Source organism: Paroedura picta, chromosome 4 (genome assembly GCF_049243985.1).
Source record: "Paroedura picta isolate Pp20150507F chromosome 4, Ppicta_v3.0, whole genome shotgun sequence".
Lineage (NCBI taxonomy): Eukaryota > Metazoa > Chordata > Lepidosauria > Squamata > Gekkonidae > Paroedura > Paroedura picta.
The window spans coordinates 113,322,106-113,343,510 of NC_135372.1; the positions used below are offsets into that span (position 1 = coordinate 113,322,106).

Below are 21,405 nucleotides of genomic sequence, written 5' to 3' on the forward strand. Positions count from 1 at the left end.
CATGTGTGCATGCGTGGCACGGCCGCAAGGGCACGCATGCACGATGCGTGGGCGTGACCGTCGCTCTGCCGGTCCCCAGCCGAAAAAAGGTTGGGGACCACTGATCTAGAGCCTAGGCTTCTGTTTTACCTACTAGGCTAGAGTACTGCAACACATTTTAAGAAGGGCAAAGGAGTGCTCAGACTGCCTAAGAATGGAGTTTCCTCTTCAGATGGGTACATATACATAATTTTGTAGAGTCAAAGAGGATAGGAACATTATGAAGGGTACAGTCCCAATCTTTCTCCCAACTAAATCAATGTGTGTGTATTTCACTTCAAGAAACAGGTTAAAAACTCAAACCACTTCCAAGAGCCACATCTACATATTTAATAACACAGCAATATAGTCCATGAACTATGAAAAATAATTTACTGTTTTAAATAAAAACATGTTTCCTTTACCTGTTCTGTTACCATTGTTCTTCCCAGTCTTATTCTATAGCAGAGGTAGTCAAACCTGTGGTCCTCCAGATGCCCACGGACTACAATTCTGTAAATGCTGGCAGGGGCTCATGGGAACTGTAGTCCATGGACATCTGGAGGACCACAGGTTGACTACCCGTTCTATAGCACATTCTCCTTCTACCACTTTGTAAGAATCTCTGTCCATCAGCTCTGTTAATCATCTTTTCCTCTCCTACATGCTAAAGTACACTGCTGCATCTTTTTTTCCTGTTTCTTCTCCCACAGATATCTTACATTCTGCCCCCCCCTCATAGTATACCATCAGCACAGGCCATTTTCATATTAACTCAAAAGGGCTGCTTTGCTATAGAAAAAGATGTGTTGCTTCAGTTTTAACTGGTTTTAACCTATTCTCTGTTAACAGGGATCTGAAGTTCTATAGTGCACTCTCTCCAAACCTCATTAGTCTCCGCCCACCCATAGGTTTCTGCATGCCATGTTACCCTTTTTTTTTCTCTTTGTATTTCACAGTGCTCTAAATTTTCTTTGCATCTCCCAACTCCATTATTCTGTCTTTCTTTTCAAACCTATGCTGCATCTGTCATTGTCTTTCCTGTTTCTTTTCCTCTGCTAAATTTGGCAATAGGCAAGGTTTTAATTCTCCCAGCAATTCATACAGTAAGCCTGTATCAAACATAAGTGAACCACATAGCCTAGCTAAAAAGCAGCAATAGAAAAGCCAGCAGCAATGACAACACCCTATAAATATAGACAAAACCCACACAGGCATTTTCTCACTTCCATGTTTATAGATATGGATCAGGCCTTAAGCCCACTTCTTATATTATGCTGGCAGCATGGAAGCCACTGCAGTGCTTCTTTCTCTCAAGCGGATGGAGGAACACAAGCAGCCCTACATTAGCTGTGAAGACCCAAAAAGCATTTGTGGGTTACAGCGCAATGGTGGTGCTTTGAGGGCCACAGGGTGAATTCCCTGTAGTATAAAACATGGGAAGGAGTTATATTGCTAGTGTAGCACAGAAAGGTCTTAAATTTTTCTACACAGCAGAAAGAAAGAGCTGCAAATAATTTGTTTGCAAAGCTGGATAAGCCAAAGGATTGCTTGGAGAACTTAGCTAAGCTTCCTTCCTGAATATTTTGAAAGAAGCAAACCCTGGCAGCTTATTCCTTTTTTTTCAATATTCCTAGAGATACTCTGTCTTGCAACAAACCTGAAATACACCCCCCCCCCAAAAAAAAAAATTCTCTGGAAGTACTGATGTTTCTTAATCTAGCATTGACAGATAAGATGAATCTACTAATTAATTTTAAAACGATTAGCATCAAATGCTTGCATTCTCAACATAAAGGCCTCTTCCATTAAGCAACTAGGCTGTCTGAGGAAATGTGCAACTTTTCCATTTTCATTTGAAAGTATAGGAAAGAAAAAATAATAGTCACAGCACGTTGTGCTGCACCTTCTGAATTCTACAGATCGAGAAGAAATGCCCTGGAATAACAGAAAAATTGGGATGGGGAGAAGGAAGAGAGAAAATTGCTAAAGAAAGTTTTGTTTTAGAAGGTGGAAAGAAATGATTAGGATGGGGTCATACTTGTATTCCAGAGCTAGTTAGACTAAAGTGACTACATTACTACATAGCAAATATAACTGTGAAAAATAAGATTGAGGGATTTATCTGGTCTAAGGCTGACTTTTATGGAAGGATTACTTCTGAATTTATAGCATATTCAAACCCAAGTTTCTGTCATAAAAAACAAATGCCAGATGAAAAGAAAAAGTGAAAATGCAGAGTTGAAACAAACAACCCATCTCCTGAATACTCATCATACTAAGCCTTATCAGCATTACTTCCCATGTACTGTGATGTACTCCCCATCCAAGTACTATCCAAATATAATGTATATCTGACAAAACTTAACCTTAGCATTAGTTTCCAATCTGTGTTTAAATTGTATATTTTAAACCAGGAGAAAGTGCCACATGATTTTACTCAGGAATGTACATAAAGTATCTGTTTAATATACATTCATGCAGTCCAAGATTACAAGTGATCTGCTTGCTTAATGTTGTGTCCATTTAATGTTCTTCAAGTCAATTCCATCCTGCACCATTTCCCACAATGGGCTGTAAAATAAGAAATGAATTCTAATGTCAGTGCCTCAGAAATACAAATATTTAACAGAATGTTTTCATTTTAGGCTTCATTGATACACAGTAAACATTAAATGCTTTCTACAAACCTGTTCTACAAGGAAGCTTTTATTTATTTATACTTCATTTATACCCCACCTTCATCTGAAATAGTGACTCAAAGCTTTAATTATTCTGGAATAAGCGTTCATGCATCAGCTCACTTCATCAACTCAGGCTCACAATAATTTATGCTGGAAAATTTATGCTGTTACCCCGAAATCAAACAGGAGCCCAGTGGGCACCTTAAACAAAGCTAAGAAAAGGATTGGGCTCCTTAATTAAGGGGAACCCTTTCTTTAAAATAAAAGTCTTATCCTCATTAATACCCCAGTCTAAATCCAATAAGAACTGCACAAAGAAGGCATTTTCTAAGGACAGTATTATTTGATAGCATTACTTGATGTTTGATACCGTTGACTAGGCCTCCCCACTAATCTTGATTATGCTGACCACTGAATTGCCATGATTTCTAGCAGTTATTTCTCTGAAGTAATTCCTATGATGATTGTGCCTAATGCTCAGAAAAGTTACTTTACCTCATCTCTCGTAATCTCTTGACCTGCTGTATGCATTTCTTTACTGTATAATCAACTTCTTCTTCAGTAGTAAAACGACCAATACCAAACCTGAAACAAAGCAATGATATTTATCAAGCGCAATAGAGTACACAGAACTGGCCGAAAGTGTAATCTACTCCCAGTATTGCTGAAAGAACTGACTGTAAATGTTCACAAGAATTATGTATCTTGCCTTATAGATGAGTGAGCCAAGTCTTCATCAGTTCCAATTGCACGCAATACATATGATGGTTCCAAAGATGCAGATGTGCAAGCACTAATGAGAGATTGGGGGGGGGGGAGAATTTGACACTATTCACCTTTATGTCAGTGGTAGACAAAAGTAGACTGTACTATGTTAGTAAGCTATTAATATATTCCTTTCACACCTGTATATTTATTTTATTCTTTGATTTCTAGTGCTCCCTTTGAAATACCTTCCATTAATTTTGTAAAAACTTGTTCTTTCTTGCAAATCCTGACCTATTTTGTTTGTGCATAATTCTGGGCTTATGCAGTCAGTAAAGTCGAAGACAGAACCAATGTTAGGGAAAGAAAGATGGATAATACAAAAAAAGAATAGGTAGGTAGGTAGGTAGGTAGGTAGGCAGGCAGGCAGGCAGGCAGGCAGGCAGGAAGGAAGGAAGGATCAGCTCCCTGATTAATTCGCCCCTCAACAATAGAGCTGAATTTTTAAATTATATTTTGTTACATACCAACAGAGGTATAGAAAAAGCCAGAAACATTAAAGAAAAACATATTGGAGTACATTCCAGTTAGAATCCAAAGAGATAATTCTTGATTAGATTAATCAATAGACTTGGAGCAGTAATAATGTTCTAATTTTGCATAATCTCATTTATTCTGTGTTTTCTTAAAGAAGCCTAAAGTGGTTTATATATAGGGTTTTTCCTGTCTGTCCTTTTCCCTCCTCCTGCCCTTTCCCCACAAAGAAAAAGTTACCTTCCAGATGAGAGGGCCACTTCTTTAAGAGCCATCAACAGGCTTTCCCCTTCCACATAAGCAAAGGATAAATTGATGCAACCTGCAGAATTAATAAGAGACAGCTTAATCAAAGACATAGCTGTATGTCCACACAATGCAATCTTTGTAGGAAAATGATATAGCGTGGTAAAATAGTCTTAAATGACTTTTCAATAACCAGAACCATTGTTCCACAACACGGAAATCTCATCAGTTTTTGGAAGCTAAGTAGGTTCAGCCCTGGTTAATATTGTGATGGGAGACCCCCCAAGGAAGTCCAGGGTTGCTTCACGGAGACAGGCAATGGCAAACCACCTATAAATGTCTCTTGCCTTGAAAACCCCATGGGGTTGCCATAAGTCACCTGTGATTTCACAGCAAAAAGAAAAAGCAAGTTTCTCAGTACTAATAACCAGGGATATACAGAGGGGAAATCTGTCAGCCCAGCTATTATCACAACAAAAATAAAATGCTGTGTTACTTGCTGCTCATTAGGCTTAATATTCTGCAACATCTTGAACATGAAGACATTACTAAATTATAATTAATATATGAGGTATCCCTGTCATTACAAACTTTGCTTTGAAATTATCCATTCTGGTGTCATACTGCAATTCTTGTTTAAACACAGATCAATAGTATTGTTGAAAACCCATCTAAAATTCAGCTCGGACATTATTACAATTTTATTTTACCTCCCAATTTTCCATTTAGTAGTGATAGCTTTCTTATCCCCAAAATACACTGAAAACACTAACTTTTCCTACATGTAACTTATTGTTGAGTTTCTGAATTAGTATCCAATACACACAAGATTATTCATTACCCAATAGATTGCAGAAAGATCCTTCAGTTCTAAGACAACTCTCATATGGATTTATTTTTAGGCCAGTTTTGGAAGTTTGAGACTACAAAAGATTATTTTTTTTAAGTGGGACTAAAACCAGTACTGTGGAAAAAAGAAATTTGACATTCTACCCATAATACCTGGATAGCGATCCACTGGATCTCCATTCATTACCACATCAGGAATTTCTGCCATTATTTTTGTAACTAATCTTTCAGCTAACAAGCTAATTCGCTCGTGGTCGTACTGGGAAAGGAATCAGAAAATAAGCAAGATGAACTACTGGTAAACAGATGAACCTTGACAAACTCATTCAAAATACCATATTAGTCATATCCAGTCGGTTTCTCAAGAAAACCAAACAGCAATATCACATGTAAAAAGTCCGAATACCATTATTTGCCAAGAAATTTATCAATAAATATTACTAGGTACATTTTCATAGTACAATGTCATGTTAAAACAAGCATTACTATTGTAAGACTGACCCAAGGAAAAAACATTTGAAAGACATGTTTTGCTATACTATGATTAAGATATGTATAACAGAGCTGTCATATAACAGGCTGCCTCCAGATCTACTAGATTCCTATGTTTAAGCAGAATCTAGAGATTCTGACTTGTCAGGGCTATAAATCAGTGGTCCCCAACCTTTCTGAGGTTGGGGACCGGCAGGGCACTGGGGCGCGGCCCGCGGCCTGCGTGGGCCACGCCCACGCATCGGCCGTGGCCGCGGGCCGCGCCTGCACATCGGGCCGCGCCTGCATGGGCGCAGCCGGCCCTGATTCCCTCTCCCTGCCCTCCCGCAGTAAGAAGCTTCCCGGGCCACAAGCTTGCGGCCTGGGAAGTTTTTTACTGCGGGGGGGGGCGGGGAGAGGGAGCCGTGGCCCGGCGCCATGGCCTTCGCGGCCCGGCACCGGGCCGTGGCCCGCAGGTTGGGGACCACTGCTATAAATGATACAGACTAGAGGCCAGAAAGTACCCCAAACACATCAATATAGCACCATTAATACTATTTAACACTACTAAATAAGTTGGTACTTCAAACTTTTAAAACGGTTCTGCCAAGAAAGCACGTTTTGTTTCTCTGTTCAGGCAAACTTGGTTTACTATATGAAAATTAAGAAACAGAAAAACTCTGCTGTCTGCTAAAACCACTTGGATAATAATCCCCTTATATAGTATCAAGAATGACATCATATTAAGGTCTACAGTTAGAGCGTTGTCTTACAGACTTGCTGCTATGAGAACTCATTAATAGCATTAGGGTAAGATGGCTAAAAAATACAATAAACTAAAAGACAACCTTCATATCTGGGAAAGTTATAGAAATAAATGAAAGTGCACGTTATACCTCCATCTCTTGTTGTGCCAGTTCACAAGCTGCTCCAAAGCCCACTACAAGAGGGGTTGGCACAGTTCCAGAACGCAATCCTCGCTCCTGGCCACCTCCACTTTGTAGGGGTTCCACTCTCACCCTTGGGCGGCGCCGAATATAGATTGCACCAACCCCTTTTAGAGAAAAGAATATAGGTCTTGCTCAGTTGATACATGGAAGAATGTGCATATATCAGTTTTCAAGAAAAAATTCCCCCCTCAGGATTTTTAAAACATGATTCTTAGTTATGAGAAGAAAAATCACAAATGCTATTTTAAACTTTAAAACTTTAAATTTACAATTATAATACAAGTTTTATTAAAAGTTTTATTACAATTAATAAAACTTTAAATTTACACTTATAGTACCAATTATAATAGTTTCACAAAGACAAAGTATGGTGTCTGGATGGCAGGCTGACATGGACAGAGAGGTTGCCAAGAGGCATCTGGCTGCACTGGATGAGTTCAAATCCCCTGGGACAGATGGTAGGCACCAAAGATATTCAAAGAATTTGCTGGAGAGCTTGCAGAACCCTTGTCCATCGTCTTTAGGACCTCTTGGAGGATTGGAAAGGTGCCAGAAGACTGGAGGAGAGTGTATGTTATCCTAATCCTCAAAAAAGGAAAGAGAGAGATCCTGGGTGAGTGAGTCTATCCTCAATTGCAGGGAGGAGAATGGAGAAGATTTTAAAGGGGGCATCTACAATCATCTGGAGAACATACAATCATTTGTTGATGCAGGGAAGTCAGCATGGATTTATCTCCAACAGGTCCTGCCAGACCAGCGTGGTTTCCTTCTTTGACCAAGTGGCATGTTTATTTGATTGTAGAAACTCAGTGGGTGTTGTTTACTTAGATTTCAGTAAGGCTTTTGACAAGGTTCCCCATGATGTTCTGATGGGGAAACTGGAGGCCGGTAAACTGAATTTTCAGATGGCTAGGAGAATAGGGAACTGGCTAGAAAACTACACCCAAAAAGTGGTCGTCCATGGTATTTTATCAGTGGAGGGAGGTGAGCAGAGGAGGGCCACAGGGCTCGGTACTGGGTCCGGTACTTTTCAACATTTTTATCAGTGATCTGGCCAAGAGGATAGGGGTACTTCTCATAAAACTTGCAGATGACACCAAATTGGGAGGACTAGTGAACAACCCAGAAGGTACATATAGAGTTAAACAAGATCTGAACACGCTTGAAAAATGGGCAAATGGTCCCCCCTCAGACACCCCCTCCATGTCTGAAGCAGCCTGACTTCCCTGAGGGTTTGTCCAAGTTATCGTTCTATTTGAAGCCACTGTTAGATTATTGTTGATATGTTATTTATGACTGTGCTGTGTGTTTAGACTGTTCTATGTCTACAATGTTTTCTGTGAACGACCCTGAGCCATATGGGAGGGTGGTATAAAATCTAATAAATAAAATTTTAAAAATAGAGTAATTCAGCTGTGGAATTAACTGCCTAAGGAGGTGGTGAGCTCCCCTTTACTAGCAGTCTTCAAGAGGTGGCTGGCTAGATACTTTTCCTGAATGCTTTAGGCTCATCCTGCATTGAGCAGTAGGTTGGACTAGATGGCCCCTTACAACTCTATGATTCTATCCTATGATTCTATCAGACTGAATGTTCCCTCTTCTTTAAAACTGGTAAATAGGGACACTGTGCCATACAACTATTCTTCATTTGCTGGAATGAAACAATATGTTGAAATAGTACTTGCTCCATAACAGGGAAATATTCTGGGAGGCATATTCTCTTCAACATTATTTCACTCAAGAAAATAAAAAAGAACTGTCTGCATCTCTGGAGCTAAACATAATTGCACCAGTCCATAAAAGCCATGTCCATATGAGGCTTTCTCAACCAGGGTTTCATGAAATCCTGACATTTTGCGACAGCTGCAGAAAGGTTTTGCCAACTGGGTGGGAGTTTATTATATATATTTCAATTTAAAAAAAAGTTATCAGTTAAAAAAGTTATCACCCACGGTTTCATGAGAACCTGGGGTTCCTTAATGGCTCTGGAAGGGTATCCTGAATGGGTGGGAGTTAATAATTCATCTATTCCTTAAATTTGTTAAGCATTTATTGGGTGGTATGACCATATATGGTCATGTCAACCTGTTTCTCCCTCCAATGGTCAATGATGGGCCTGGAGGGGATGAGAAGGGGAGGGGCCCCAGGTAGGCATGTACACAGCTATGCTTCCCAACCATATTCTGCATGATCACACTATTTCTGGAGTTTCTTGAAGCCTAAGGAATGTTTCTGGCATTCGTCAGTGGCAAAAATGTTTAGAAAGGCTGCCTTAACACAATTCAGTGTGCTATTTTTGACCTCTGCGGTTGCCTAGCAATGGCCACTGACAGCATTTGTTATTTAAAGGTACAGCTGCTGCTTATTTTTGGTGTGTATAGGGGCAATGTAGCCATGGTTTGGGCCATGTTGGGAATAATATATATTAATGATGTGGTTGATGATAAGTCACCGAGAAGCATCATAGATCAAATGTTTGGTGCCAGTTTGGTGTAGTGGTTAGGAGTGCGGACTTCTAATCTGGCATGCCGGGTTCGATTCTGCGCTCCCCCACATGCAACCAGCTGGGTGACCTTGGGCTTGCCACAGCACTGATAAAACTGCTCTGACCGGGCAGTGATATCAGCGCTCTCTCAGCCTCACCCACCACACAGGGTGTCTGTTGTGGGGAGAGGAATGGGAAGGCGACTGTAAGCCGCTTTGAGCCTCCTTCGGGTAGGGAAAAGCGGCATATAAGAACCAACTCTTCTTCTTCTTCTTCTTCTTCCTTCAAAAATGTTTGGGGATATTAAAATATAAGAAAACCTGACAGAGCAAATACTTGTTGATCTCGTTGTGTACTTGTCCAAGCAGTATTTAAAAAGCTAATAAAATAAATTTAGCAACATTCAAACCATCCACTAAGAAAACTCCAGTACCTTTGGGACCATATATCTTATGACCACTGATGCTCATTAAGTCAATTTTCATATTACTGACATTCAGAGGAATTTTCCCAACTGCCTGAGCAGCATCTGTATGAAAGAAAATTTTATGGGAACTGCAAATGTGACCTGTAATACAAACATGGAAAAGGTTATAAAGGGCATTATATATATCATCAATTTTTCCTAAATATATTTGCAAAACTGGCCTGGGATGGAGCACGTCTGGGATGTCCGAGTGGGACTACGGGCCAATACACACACACACACACACATATATATAACATATTAGTTGGAGTTTCACTTTCTAGATTTTTTTTTACCACATAGCAAGTGCTAACATTATATATTTCTATATTGTAAACTTACTTGACCACTGAGAAAAACCCTTTAGGAGTCGAAATGCGTCTGGTTACTTTTATGTTCCATGTGTTAATGTTAATTCTGTACTTGCTATACCACATAGTATATATAACTGAGATTTTATCAATGTTTTTTAATTTATATTATGTGCATATAATTATAATAAATATTTGGATTTTAAACTTTTAAGTATTTTAAGTATATTTTACAGACACTGCAAATAAGCCGATGACTAACTTTCAAAGCAGTACAATATAGACCTATGTCCCAAAATAATGTAACTTCAACATCATGTGAAAACATTAATTAAAAAGAGGCTACTGTGGCCTACTTACCAATATCACAAACTGGCTGCTTGACTCCTATTTCATTATTCACAGACATTATTGAAACCAAACTTGTGTCTGGTTGTATTGCACTTTCTAGGTCCTAGTAGTATCCATACAAAATAAGCATATTTTGTTGCATCAGAATTATAAGTGAAAGCTTTCTTTTGTAAATTTGATTTTCAGTGAATATTGATTTTTTTTTAATGTACATATTGTAAAATGCAATTATATGTAAAACCAAACTGGCACTGCAATTTTAAGTTACACATTCACAAACTCTGGACCTTTCCAAATTATAATTCCAAATCATAATCATAATTCCAAATCATACTGTTCCTCCAACCTTCCAAATAATTGAGCAGTTATCTCATTTGTTATAAACTACTCCCCTCCCAAAGGTTGGGTGTCCCTCCAGCTATGTAGAAGGATTTATCTTCTATTTGCATGGCCTCTATATGCATCTGGGACCATGTTGAGAATCAGATGCAATGATGATGTTCAATGATGTCCAAATCCTCCTCCAAAAATGTTTGGGATATTAATTCTTATTGAATTTGAATGGTGCATGCATGGAAAGCTCAAGTAATTAGGATTTGTGTGCTTAATTGAACTACATAGCTATGGATTAAGTCTAAAATATTCCAGGAATTACAAATGTCTAATTCCCTATGATTTACAGAGGCTGGAGTGGTTCAGTTTTGTTCAGTATACAAGATGAACACTTAAAAACCAGTCAGAAATTGTCACTTCCGTATGTGACAAGCATTCAAACATTTTTACCTGTAATAAGCAAATATATAGTAGAAGGCCATGTATTTCTCAACCATTCCATAGCTAAAAGAACTAACACCAAACTAAAGCAGCATTCTGTTTTTCACAAAGACACATAGTCAGCACCAATTTATTTACCTTTAAATCTATAATCCCATTTTTCTTTACTGGCAAGTATGTAACATTAAAGCCCTCAGCTTCTAAGGCACGACAAGAGTCTAGCACACATTTGTGCTCAGTTTGTGTGGTAATTATGTGTTTCTTTCTGGATTTATAGAATCTTGCAACACCCTTTAAAAAGAGAAATGGAGAAAGGGTTAGAATCAAATACACTGGAAAAGCAATGTATTTTGCAGATATAAGGTAGGCATACAAATCCTTAGCTACTTGACTGCTCTGGACAACAGAAAATTACCATTCAAATAATATCAGGACCTTCAAAAAGCTTTTGTGGACCCAAAGAATGTTTCAAAAGAGCTACCAAGGAAAGTTCCTGCAATTTCTAAATCATGAAATGGGGAAAAGGGCCCTGCAATTGCCAAATAGTTTGTGGAAACGATTTAGAGATAATGTAATTTCTACTTTGTATAGCTGATTTACATAAATGTATAATCCAATCTAAAATGTACTTTTACAACAAACTAAGTTGTTCTAAGGCAGGCAATAGTTTAAGAACAGCAATAACAGGTAAACCTATTTAAACTTTAATACGGTTTGGCATAATTTCAAGAGAAATCAGCAATAAACCCTCACAAAGTTGTAATTAAAATGGACTTACAATGTTAAATGACAATAAGATTGACATCAAGAGTGCACTACAGCTCTATCTTGCAAATGCAAAAATCAACAACAATGTTCAAATCTGGAGTATATCTATTAAAATGTTTGTGGTTATAAATATTTCATTGATGTAAGGCAGGGGTAGTCAAACTGCGGCCCTCCAGATGTCCAGCATTCGCTGGCAGGGGCTTCTGGGAATTGTAGTCCATGGACATCTGGAGGGCCGCAGTTTGACTACCCCTGATGTAAGGTAAACAGCACACAGCATATATATCTGTTTTGAGTCTTGGCAGAGCTTCTATTTAATCACACTTAAGGCAAACACATCAAAACAGCAACAGTATTTCAACAGCCAAAAATAAGACTGGAAAATATTAGGCCCCAAATACAGAACTATTTTACAATAACATCATTAGGCATTACAAGATACCCTTTTACCTTGATTGCTATATTGTTTGATTCTGTTGCCCCACTGGTAAAAATAATTTCTCTAGGATCTGCTCCAATTATTGATGCGACTTGCTGTTAAACAGAGAGATGTAACAACATAATCAGAAAATGAAGTTCACCAGAGAATTTCTGCAATGCTTTCTAAAACAGAACTACTTTGTTGCCTTGCAGAGTCAGATTTATAATTAAAGAAAAAGAGGAAGAATTGGTTCTTATATGTTGCTTTTCTCGACCTGAAGGAGTCCCAAAGTGGCTTACCATCACCTTCCCTTTCTTCTCCCCACAATAGACACCCTGTGAGGTATGTGAGGCTGAGAGAGCAGGGAATCAAACCTGGCTTGCCAGATTATAAGCTGCCGCTCTTAACCAGTACGCCAACCTGGCTATCCAGAAATCTTACTTGTCTGGCTTTTTCCATAGCAGATTCACTCTCCCAACCATATGCATGAGTCCTGGAGTGTGGATTGCCGTAGTAATGCACAAGATATGGCAGCATGCTGTCCAGAACTCTGGGGTCCTAGAACACAAAACATAGTTTTATAGATATATAGATATAGATATAGATTGATTTATATACCACCCCTTTCAGACTCGCCATCTCATTTCCCTTAATCAGAAACTCTGATCTCTAACACACATATTTAGGTTGCTCCTCCAAAAATACACTCAGGTTTTTAAAAAAAGCAAGCAAGCATAGTCTTGTGACTGTCACAGAAGCTAAAATCACATGCATATATACATGAAAATAAGTCATACTGAAATCATTATATCTGAGTAGATATGAACAACAAACATCAGGGTCTAAATCAGGGGTAGTCAAACTGCGGCCCTCCAGAGGTCCATGGACTACAATTCCCATGAACCCCTGCCAGCAAACCCCTGGTCTAAATAGTCATTAGTTTTTCTTGTTACTAGATTAAAGTTGTTTGTTCCCAGTCCAATCTATCAGGATACGTTGACAGCAATTCTAAACATTGTTTACTCAGAAAGAATTCAAATAGGACTTATTCCTAGGAAAGTTTTTGGGTTTTTTTAGGAAGGCACCCTAAATAGTATTTGTTTTTAGAAGCTTCCCTTCCCCCAAAAGATGCTTAGTTCACAAACCAAAGGGGTAGTTGCTTGGACATCCAAGTACAGTGGTCGAAATGCAGATTCATCAGCATTGCTTTTACCTGGAAAAAGAATACTGTTTGAATGAGAGGTACAAATCTACAGAAAACATTTTCTCCCAAACTCTGTAATCTGTAAACTAAACTAAGCAAGTAATATACTGTAAGCACAGATAATAAAGATGACATGGGTCATCTTTATTATCTGTGCTTGCATTATTATCTGGACAGAAGTACCCCAGAACATGGTGGAATCTAAACACTGTCTACTATTATTATTGTTGTTATTGTTGTTGTTGTTGTTATTATTAGCAAGAAAGCTCATTGCAACCAGGAATGCAATGTGCGCTAGGACCTAGGGGACACCGGCAGGCACAAATCTCTCTCTCTCAGCAGGAGCCATAGGAGGTAATCAGGGCTCATTCGGAAGCAAGGGTTGTTTGGAGTTTGTCTCTGTCTGTCTCTCTCCCTCACAGCAGGAGCCATAGCAGGTAATCAGGGGTAGTTTGCGGTTTGGCAGGGCTCTCTGTGTCTCTCTTTCAGGCATCTGAGAGCAAAGTGGATAACGTCCAGGGAAGAAAGGCGGGAGCTGGAGAGGGAGGGCCAATCAAGTTCACAAAGTATTAGAAATTCAGACTACCCTGTTTTTTTTCTTGAGTTCTCTCATTTTCAACTGCTGTACCTATGTCCAGGCATATGATCAGTCCTATTGATTGTATTGACTTGCACTGTGAAATCCACCATGAGTCTTAGACAGAAAGGTGGAATATGAATAACGTAACATTTAAAAATGCAAAACTGAACTAATCATGCAAGACTACTAATTTATAAAAATTATCTTGACATCACAGAATGCAGCTTGTAACACAATCAATACCAAGCAGAAACACTTTCAAAATAATTATCTTTTATAATTATCTTCTTCATAGCCATCAGAGAGGACCTGAACATAGTTTCAGATGAAGAACTTTCATTCCCTATCAAAGCTGTCAACACTGAGTTTGTGCCTAAAATGTTAAGAACTCCCAGAGGTCACACAGCAGCTATAGTTCCTGCCTGGGCATCCCAAATGTCCATTTACCCACTACCATGGGACATTTCATTTCATTTGGGTGATGCATCTTGTCTCACTGTATTTTATTATCTTCTCCTTTGACAGTCCTGAACCATAGAATCATAGAGTTGGAAGGGGCCATACAGGTCATCTAGTCCAACCCCCCCTGCTCAACGCAGGATCAGCCCTAAGCATCCTAAACCTTCTTCACAAGGCTGAACTAATAATTCTCTTAAGCCTTCCACCTGACGTCCTGTTTATTTTTGTCATTGCCCAACATTCCTGGAATGCAGCAAAACTGCTACAGACCAGAAACTTGTAGCAGAACTACTCCAGAGAGAGAGTAACTGTGTTACACCGCTTCGGCAAATACAAGAGTTTTCTGGCTCCTTAAACACGCGCAGGCTTATGCAATAAACCTATGATCACTTAACGTGCCACAAACTCCTTTACTGCCACAGGAAAATAAACTGCAAGTCCCTTGAGACAAGCAAGGACTTATCTGTTTGGGGATCCCATCTGCTCGCTGTTGCTTTGCAAATCGCCGTGCCCACTAATGGCATCATCACATCACTAAATACTAATAATCCAACCTGAGAAGGGACCTCATTTGATCCATCTCTCAATTAGCCCAACTCCCCGGTGCCTTCTCATCCCGCCAACCAAACATGCCACGCGCGGCTCGAGCGGAGGGCGGCTCCGCTCTCCCGCGCGGCTGAGAAGCATGATCTCCTTGGGGGTCCAGCCATACCCGCCCTTCTGACGGGATCCCAGTCTCTGACCTTGCTGCGGCGCGGCGGCACCCGAAAGCCGCCTCCCGGGGAAGACGACCAGCCCTCGCAGCGCCCGCAGCGCCCCCGGCCGCGGCACCCACATCGTCCGTCCTTCCTTCCTTCCTTCCTCCCCTCCCCGCCTTCCTTCCCCTGACAAACAACGCCACAAGCGCCACGCTTGACCCTTCACCCTGACGACGGCAGGGCGGTTTCCTGAGACGTCATCAGCGCGCAACGGAAGAGCAGGCCGGACCGCAGGGAACTTGGGGAGCCCTGAAGCCCGAAGCGAGAGGTGAGCGGGGAAGGAGGGGGCGGCCGCGCGCGGTCAGCCTCCGGCCTCTCAGCCCGCGGGCGGCCTCAAGCTTGGCTTTCCGGGTTTTTACCCAGGATTACGTCTCGGTCCTTTTCTCTGTCTCGGCTTTATACGAGCCAGACCTCCCCCTCCCCATGTTGGCTTGTGGGTGTGTAAAGGCCTCCCTGTGAGACTTCCGAGCGGCTCTCAATCGACACGAGCCAACATGGGGAGGGGGGAGTTGGCTCTCAATCCGCTCGAGCCAACGACGACGGGGGGGGGGGGTGTCTCATGCGGACTGAAAGCGGCTCATAGATCGTTTATGCACTGGGAACTTCACTGCCCCAGTTCTCATGCAGGAGCACAGGGGGTGGATGAGGTGCATCAGGCCAAATGCTCCCCCGTGTGGGTGCAGGAAGAGGTGGGGCAGCCTGCCACGACTAAAACTCCAGCCTGGCATGAAACCTCCAGTGCATAAAGGGTCATAGGGAAGCATTCACACACACCCCTGAAAATCAGGGCCTTTTCGGACCTGGCCCCAACCTGGTGGAACGAGCTCCCAGAAGAGCTGAGGGCCCTGCGGGAACTTTTGCTGTTCCGCAGGGCTTGCAGGACAGAGCTCTTCCACCAGGTTTGCGCTTGAGGCCAGGGCATGGGCCCCCCTACAAGAGATTGCCACCAGGCTGGACCATTGGTGGACTGCAGGCGTGTGTAGTTATCCTATGGTGCACCAAGAGGCAGCCTGTTGCTGCTGTGGGAGTGGGAGGATAGGTTTTTGCTGCCAAAACACATAATTTTAATGTGGATATTATAGTTGTGTTTTATGTGGGGTTTTACTGTGTAGCACACTGTGATACTGCTTGCTGAGAGCAGTGGGAAATAAATGTAATAATTATAATTAATAACACTTGAAGCCACTGAGGAAATGTGGGTTTGGATCCACAACTGTTAGTCAGCAACCTTATCCTACAGTGTTTGTTCCTCCTTTATGGAACCACCGTGTTTCCACTCTACACCAGTGAGTTTTCTAGTACAGTGAGAAAACCAGATTTTTCTTTGTTGTCCTCTTGGCAGTGGGGGAAGTGCCCATGGGTTCAAAGTCCGGGTTACAGCGCAAGTAGCACACGGCTCTTCAGGCCAGACTTTCAGGTAGAGAGGTCTTTCACAGTACTTACTGCTGGATCCTCTTTCACTAGAAATGCTAGGGATTGGATCTGGGACCATTTGGCTGCCAAGCAGATGTTGTGCCACTGAACCACAGCCCCTCCCAATGTTGCTGGTTAATACTGAAGTTTTTACCTGTGCCCTAAATTACTGTAGTCTAACTATATAGAAGTCCAAGAGAAAGTCCCTCTAAGCTAGAGAGATTTACTTTTGACTTTCCAACGGAATTGTTCATGCTAGAGACACACTTCTTTCTTAATCAATTGTTCTTGCATGCATTTGTCCTTTTGTAACTCCTCTCTCCCAAACAGATGATTTACAGCGGTGGTCCCCAACCACCGGGCCGTGGCCTGGTGCTGGGCCGCAAAGGCCCTGGCACTGGGTTGCGGCTCCCTCTCCCTGTCCCCCCCCTGCAGTAAGAAACTTCCCAGGCTGCAAGCTTGCGGCCCGGCAAGCTTCTTACTGTGGGGGGGGGAGGGAAGCATGCACGGCCGGAAACACGCATGTGCAGCACTTTTGTGCATGTGCAGAAGTGCTGCGCATGCGCATTGCACGGCCATGCAATCTCCCTCCCTGCTGCCAACGGTCCCCAGCCAGAAAAAGGTTGGAGACCACTAATTTACAGAATCTGAGCTTAACTTGATCATCTAAGTGTGCGACCTGTGGTGTTGTTCCAGTGGTGCAGGAGTAGCTCCTAGAATCAAAAATCTCATCCTGTTATAGAGTTTTTGTGATCCTCCCTTCCCACTGCAGATTCCTAATGGGTCTCGCAGACCATTTCTACTTAAAGGAGCACAATTGGGCAGTGACAAAGAAGGCAAGAGGGAGGAAGCAAGGAAGATGTCTTTCTCATTTCACACTCTTTAGGATCCGTCTGATTTCCCAGAATAATGCAGTTTGGTGACCTTAGATTTACTGTGAATTAGGAGGCTTGAATGGCAACCTGAATAGTCCAGACTAGCTCGAACTTGGAAACTAAGCAGAGGCAGTTCAGGCTAGTATTTGGGTGGGAGACCACCAAATACAACCAGGGTTGCTCTGCACTCAAAACATCATGAAGAGTTTCTATAAGTCATTTGTGATTTGTCTATTCCATAAGTCATTTGTCTATTATTAGGAAACTAGATTGATCCCATTTTACATGGGTAGAGATGCCATGCCAAAGTGGTTGCTGATGTTTTTAACTTCTGTGAGCCATTTTGAGGAACCTTTTTGATGTCAAGTGGATTAAGTTCTCTCAGAACTATTATACAGCACATTTTATTAGTAAAGAAGATATTTGCAGTTTACTTATGTTAATTTCTGTTGAAGCAAGTAAAATCTCATGTCTTCTTTTGTCAAACTTATTTATCATCTTTAAAAAAACATTTTATTCATTTATTTTACAGGTAGGTATACAACATATTAAAATGAATGATTGAAACAAAATTGTCAAATGCTGTTCATGGTATAAACAGTGTTTTGGTATTTTGCCCATTTCAGTTGATTTTATACCTATTTTAATTTTATTAGTTTAATATTCTACATTTGTTTAATTTCCTTAGTTCAGTAATCTTCCAGGATCAATTAAAGGAGGATTTGAAGACGTATATTTTTACAGGGTCATTCTCTTCCCATTTTTTTACAACTCCATTTCCTTAACATCTGTCTTTTCAGAAAAGGTTGTGCTCATCAGCAAAAGACTGATTTGTAGTTGTAGTCAAAAGTTACATAATTGAATCTACTCATTCAGATGGGGATGTTTACTTCAGACTGAATGTTTTACAGCCTTTTATCAATCATAATACTGTGAAACAGATTCAAGTCCAGTTGCACCTTAGAAAAAATGTTTGGTAAACCACTTGCACTCATATCCTGCATTGAAAACCCCATGAGTTGTCATAATTAGTGGCACTAAATAATAATAGACTATCAAAAGTAGTGTGGAAAAATAAATCAGGAGTTTGTGCATTGAAACTGACAAGCTTATAGAAGTTGCTCTCTTCGGTAATCATATCCTATATTCTGAAGAGTGACAACTTCCTTTCATTACTTAATATATTTTATAGTAAAACCATGCTAAACACAGGCACAGATTCAGCTGTGTAGAAATGATGGAAATTAACACTGGCAAGCTGTCATGGTAATTGTAGGCCCTGGACATCTGGAAAGCCCCAGTTCAGCTACCCCTGGCTTACAGTATCCTGGAAGAAAAGGTTTGAGGGTCCTACTGATTTGTTCCTCTTTCCCTCTCTCTGCAGTTTCTTTAGTCTTCAGTTTGTGTCCACTCCTAATATTTCCTAAAATCTCACATACTTACATTATTCCGTAAAAGAAGATGTAAACTGATGACACTCCTTCCCTTTGCCTCCCTCTTCTTTTTCCTCCAATCTGTTTGTGGAAGTCATTTTACCACAGCACTTTATGTTGGTGCTAACATCTGTTAAGTGTGATTTCATAGTTAATAGTTTTATCTGTTTTATTGTGTATTTTTGTATTTGTTACTGTTTATTAATTGGTTGTACACCACCCCAAGATGGCAAAGCCCAAGGGGGGCAGTAAGTAAATAAGCAAAACTGAAGCCAGAATAAAATTGGCCAAGTTTCTTGAAGTGTTAGGAAGTTGCAGTTTAACTACTATGAGTTCACATGCATAGATACTGAAGTGCATTTATCAGGCTTGAACGTAGAAACATGCTATAGCAGAGAACTGTTTTTAGATAATGTTCCTATTCATGTTAAAATACTAATGATGACATCCTAAACAGAATTACTTAGAATCCTAGTGTACATAGATTCAGTAGTTGTCACATATGTGCTGTTTTTTCTAGATGCCTGTGACAGTGGGCCCATATGGGCAGTCTCAACCCAGCTGCTTCGACAGAGTAAAAATGGGCTTCATGATGGGCTTTGCTGTTGGTATGGCAGCAGGTGCACTGTTTGGCACATTCTCTTGCCTCAGGTATGTTGGAGTCAGATTGCTGTAGTTGAGCGTAATATATATCCTAAGAAGAATCTTCACTATAACCTCTAACTCCATTTCAAAAAAACAAAATCAGAGTCCAGTGGCACCTTTAAGACCAACAAAGATTTATTCAAGGCATGAGCTTTCGAGTGCAAGCACTGTTCCTCAGACCAAGAGTGCGTGCACTTGAAAACTCACGCCTTGAATAAATCTTTGTTGCTCTTAAAGGTGCCACTGGACTGATTTTGTTTTGTTGCGCTGCTTCAGACCAACACGTCTACCCACTTGAATCCATTTCAAAAAGTTAAGGTTTGTGGTGGTGAGAACTTGGGAGCCCTGCTGGCAGAGCAAGTCTTTTGATTCTTCTTACTTCACATTGCAGATCCCTGTGCCCTTCAAAAGCCACTGGGGTGGGGGATGGGGTTAACATATCCTGAGACACTCTGTCATCTCAGCCTTTTCCACATTCCGATTTTCTTTGCTAGTAAGTTTGTTTCATTGGGTTCTGATCTGCATGTGTTTTGCTACATCAAACGATCAATATCATAGATTTATGTCTAGTATATTAAAACCTTTCTGAAAACGAGGCAGAATATAAATCCATAAATAAACAATAAATCTGCAGGGAGTTATGCTGGAAATAAATCTGTATAATATTGAATGAGAGGGATCAAAACTTATGTAGAACAGACCCCTCCACCCCCCAAGAAACAGAAAAGCCCCATGAGAGTTTAGCTTGCACTCTGATAGTATGTGTGTTAGAGTCATTATGTTGATAACCTTAGAGAACAAAAAGGTGTTTATACCAGTGTTTTTAAAGAGAATTAAAGAAAAACAGTGTAAAACATTCAACAATGTTTATGTGCAACCATTATCAAATTCATGGGAGACTATTTAGCACAGTGAGGATATTACATTATTGTCATACTTTTGTACTTTCTATTTTTATTTTTATTTTTGCATTCATCCTGTGCACTAACTTCTGTGCCTCAAGAAGACAATATAAACATAGAACATAATAAATTAACAGGAAAATCCATCCATTTCTCATCTGAAATTGGGAAGAAAGCATGTCTTTAAGTATAGTCCAAACATCACTTTTTTAAAACCAGGATTTTTCAGTTATCCCAGTGCAATTTCAGTTTTACTTCCCCATCTTTAATGCAATTACTGTAGCAGTTAGGATTCAGTTTCCATGTAATTAAATTGTTACCAAAAATAGCGATATATTAAACATTAGAAAACAATTGAGATTTAAAGAACTGCTTGAGTGTCTAATATATTTTTAATCTTTCCTTGAGCCAGCAAATTCCCATATCACACAAGCTCTTCTTAAAACTTTCTGTAGCCTCAACATAAACTTGTCATGTAGGACGCAGGATTGCTATTTGAGAAGGATAGTGCAAGACCCCACTCCATACATGGTAGAGGCTTCAGGAAATAGGCTTCAACTTCTTAAAATTGCAGTTATTACACATTGACATTAATTGGTCAGTATCTCTCCAAAATCAGATGCTTTCATTTTGTAATAGTCTAGGACCAGAAAATAACACAGTGACCCCCCCCCCCCTTCTTAAGGTGTTCTGTTTCTTCTCTTTCAGGATTGGCATGAGAGGGCGAGAACTGATGGGTGGCGTTGGCAAAACAATGATGCAGAGTGGTGGCACATTTGGGACATTTATGGCCATTGGCATGGGAATCCGCTGTTGACATGTTTATTTTTTTTTACTCTGAAGACCCAAAGGCCCTCCTGATTGAGTTCATCCAATGTAATATAATAAACGTCTTTGCATCAGGACTGAGTAATCAGTCAAAATGTATAGATCTTTGCCCTTATTTCACTATGAGCAATTAATTATTGTCTTCACAACAAAAAGCTGGAAGAGGCTAAAAGCAACGAAAGTTCATGCAGCCGTTCCATAAACCTCAATTGCTGAAAGACAGATTCACAAACGATAGAGCTTTCAAAAGCTGCTGCTACCCATCTCTCATATGT

The 21,405-nt window shown here is 40.5% G+C and overlaps 2 protein-coding genes across 3 annotated transcripts; one reads left to right on the top strand and one right to left on the bottom strand.

Moving 5' to 3' along the window:
- Nucleotides 1-355: 355 nt before the first annotated feature.
- Nucleotides 356-15,200, bottom strand: NFS1 (NFS1 cysteine desulfurase). 2 transcript variants are annotated; one of them, XR_013230544.1, is made up of 14 exons: nucleotides 15,020-15,200; nucleotides 13,179-13,246; nucleotides 12,475-12,591; nucleotides 12,063-12,146; nucleotides 10,983-11,135; nucleotides 10,080-10,173; nucleotides 9,376-9,510; nucleotides 6,404-6,561; nucleotides 5,190-5,295; nucleotides 4,182-4,263; nucleotides 3,412-3,495; nucleotides 3,198-3,287; nucleotides 601-2,592; nucleotides 356-498 (listed from the first exon to the last, which is right to left on the bottom strand). XR_013230544.1 is itself a non-coding variant. In XM_077335207.1 (13 exons), the coding sequence occupies exons 1-13, from the start codon at nucleotides 15,111-15,113 to the stop codon at nucleotides 2,529-2,531; spliced, it is 1,329 nt and encodes a 442-aa protein (XP_077191322.1). In that variant the 5' UTR covers nucleotides 15,114-15,200; the 3' UTR covers nucleotides 356-2,528. The 2 variants fall into 2 exon arrangements, 1 of the variants encoding a protein (XP_077191322.1); XM_077335207.1 differs by having other exon boundaries at nucleotides 356-2,592.
- ROMO1 (reactive oxygen species modulator 1) lies at nucleotides 15,143-21,229 on the top strand. Its single transcript, XM_077335208.1, has 3 exons — nucleotides 15,143-15,302; nucleotides 19,276-19,406; nucleotides 21,011-21,229. Exons 2-3 carry the CDS (start codon nucleotides 19,276-19,278, stop codon nucleotides 21,117-21,119), a joined length of 240 nt encoding a protein of 79 aa, XP_077191323.1. The 5' UTR covers nucleotides 15,143-15,302; the 3' UTR covers nucleotides 21,120-21,229.
- Nucleotides 21,230-21,405: the final 176 nt, after the last annotated feature.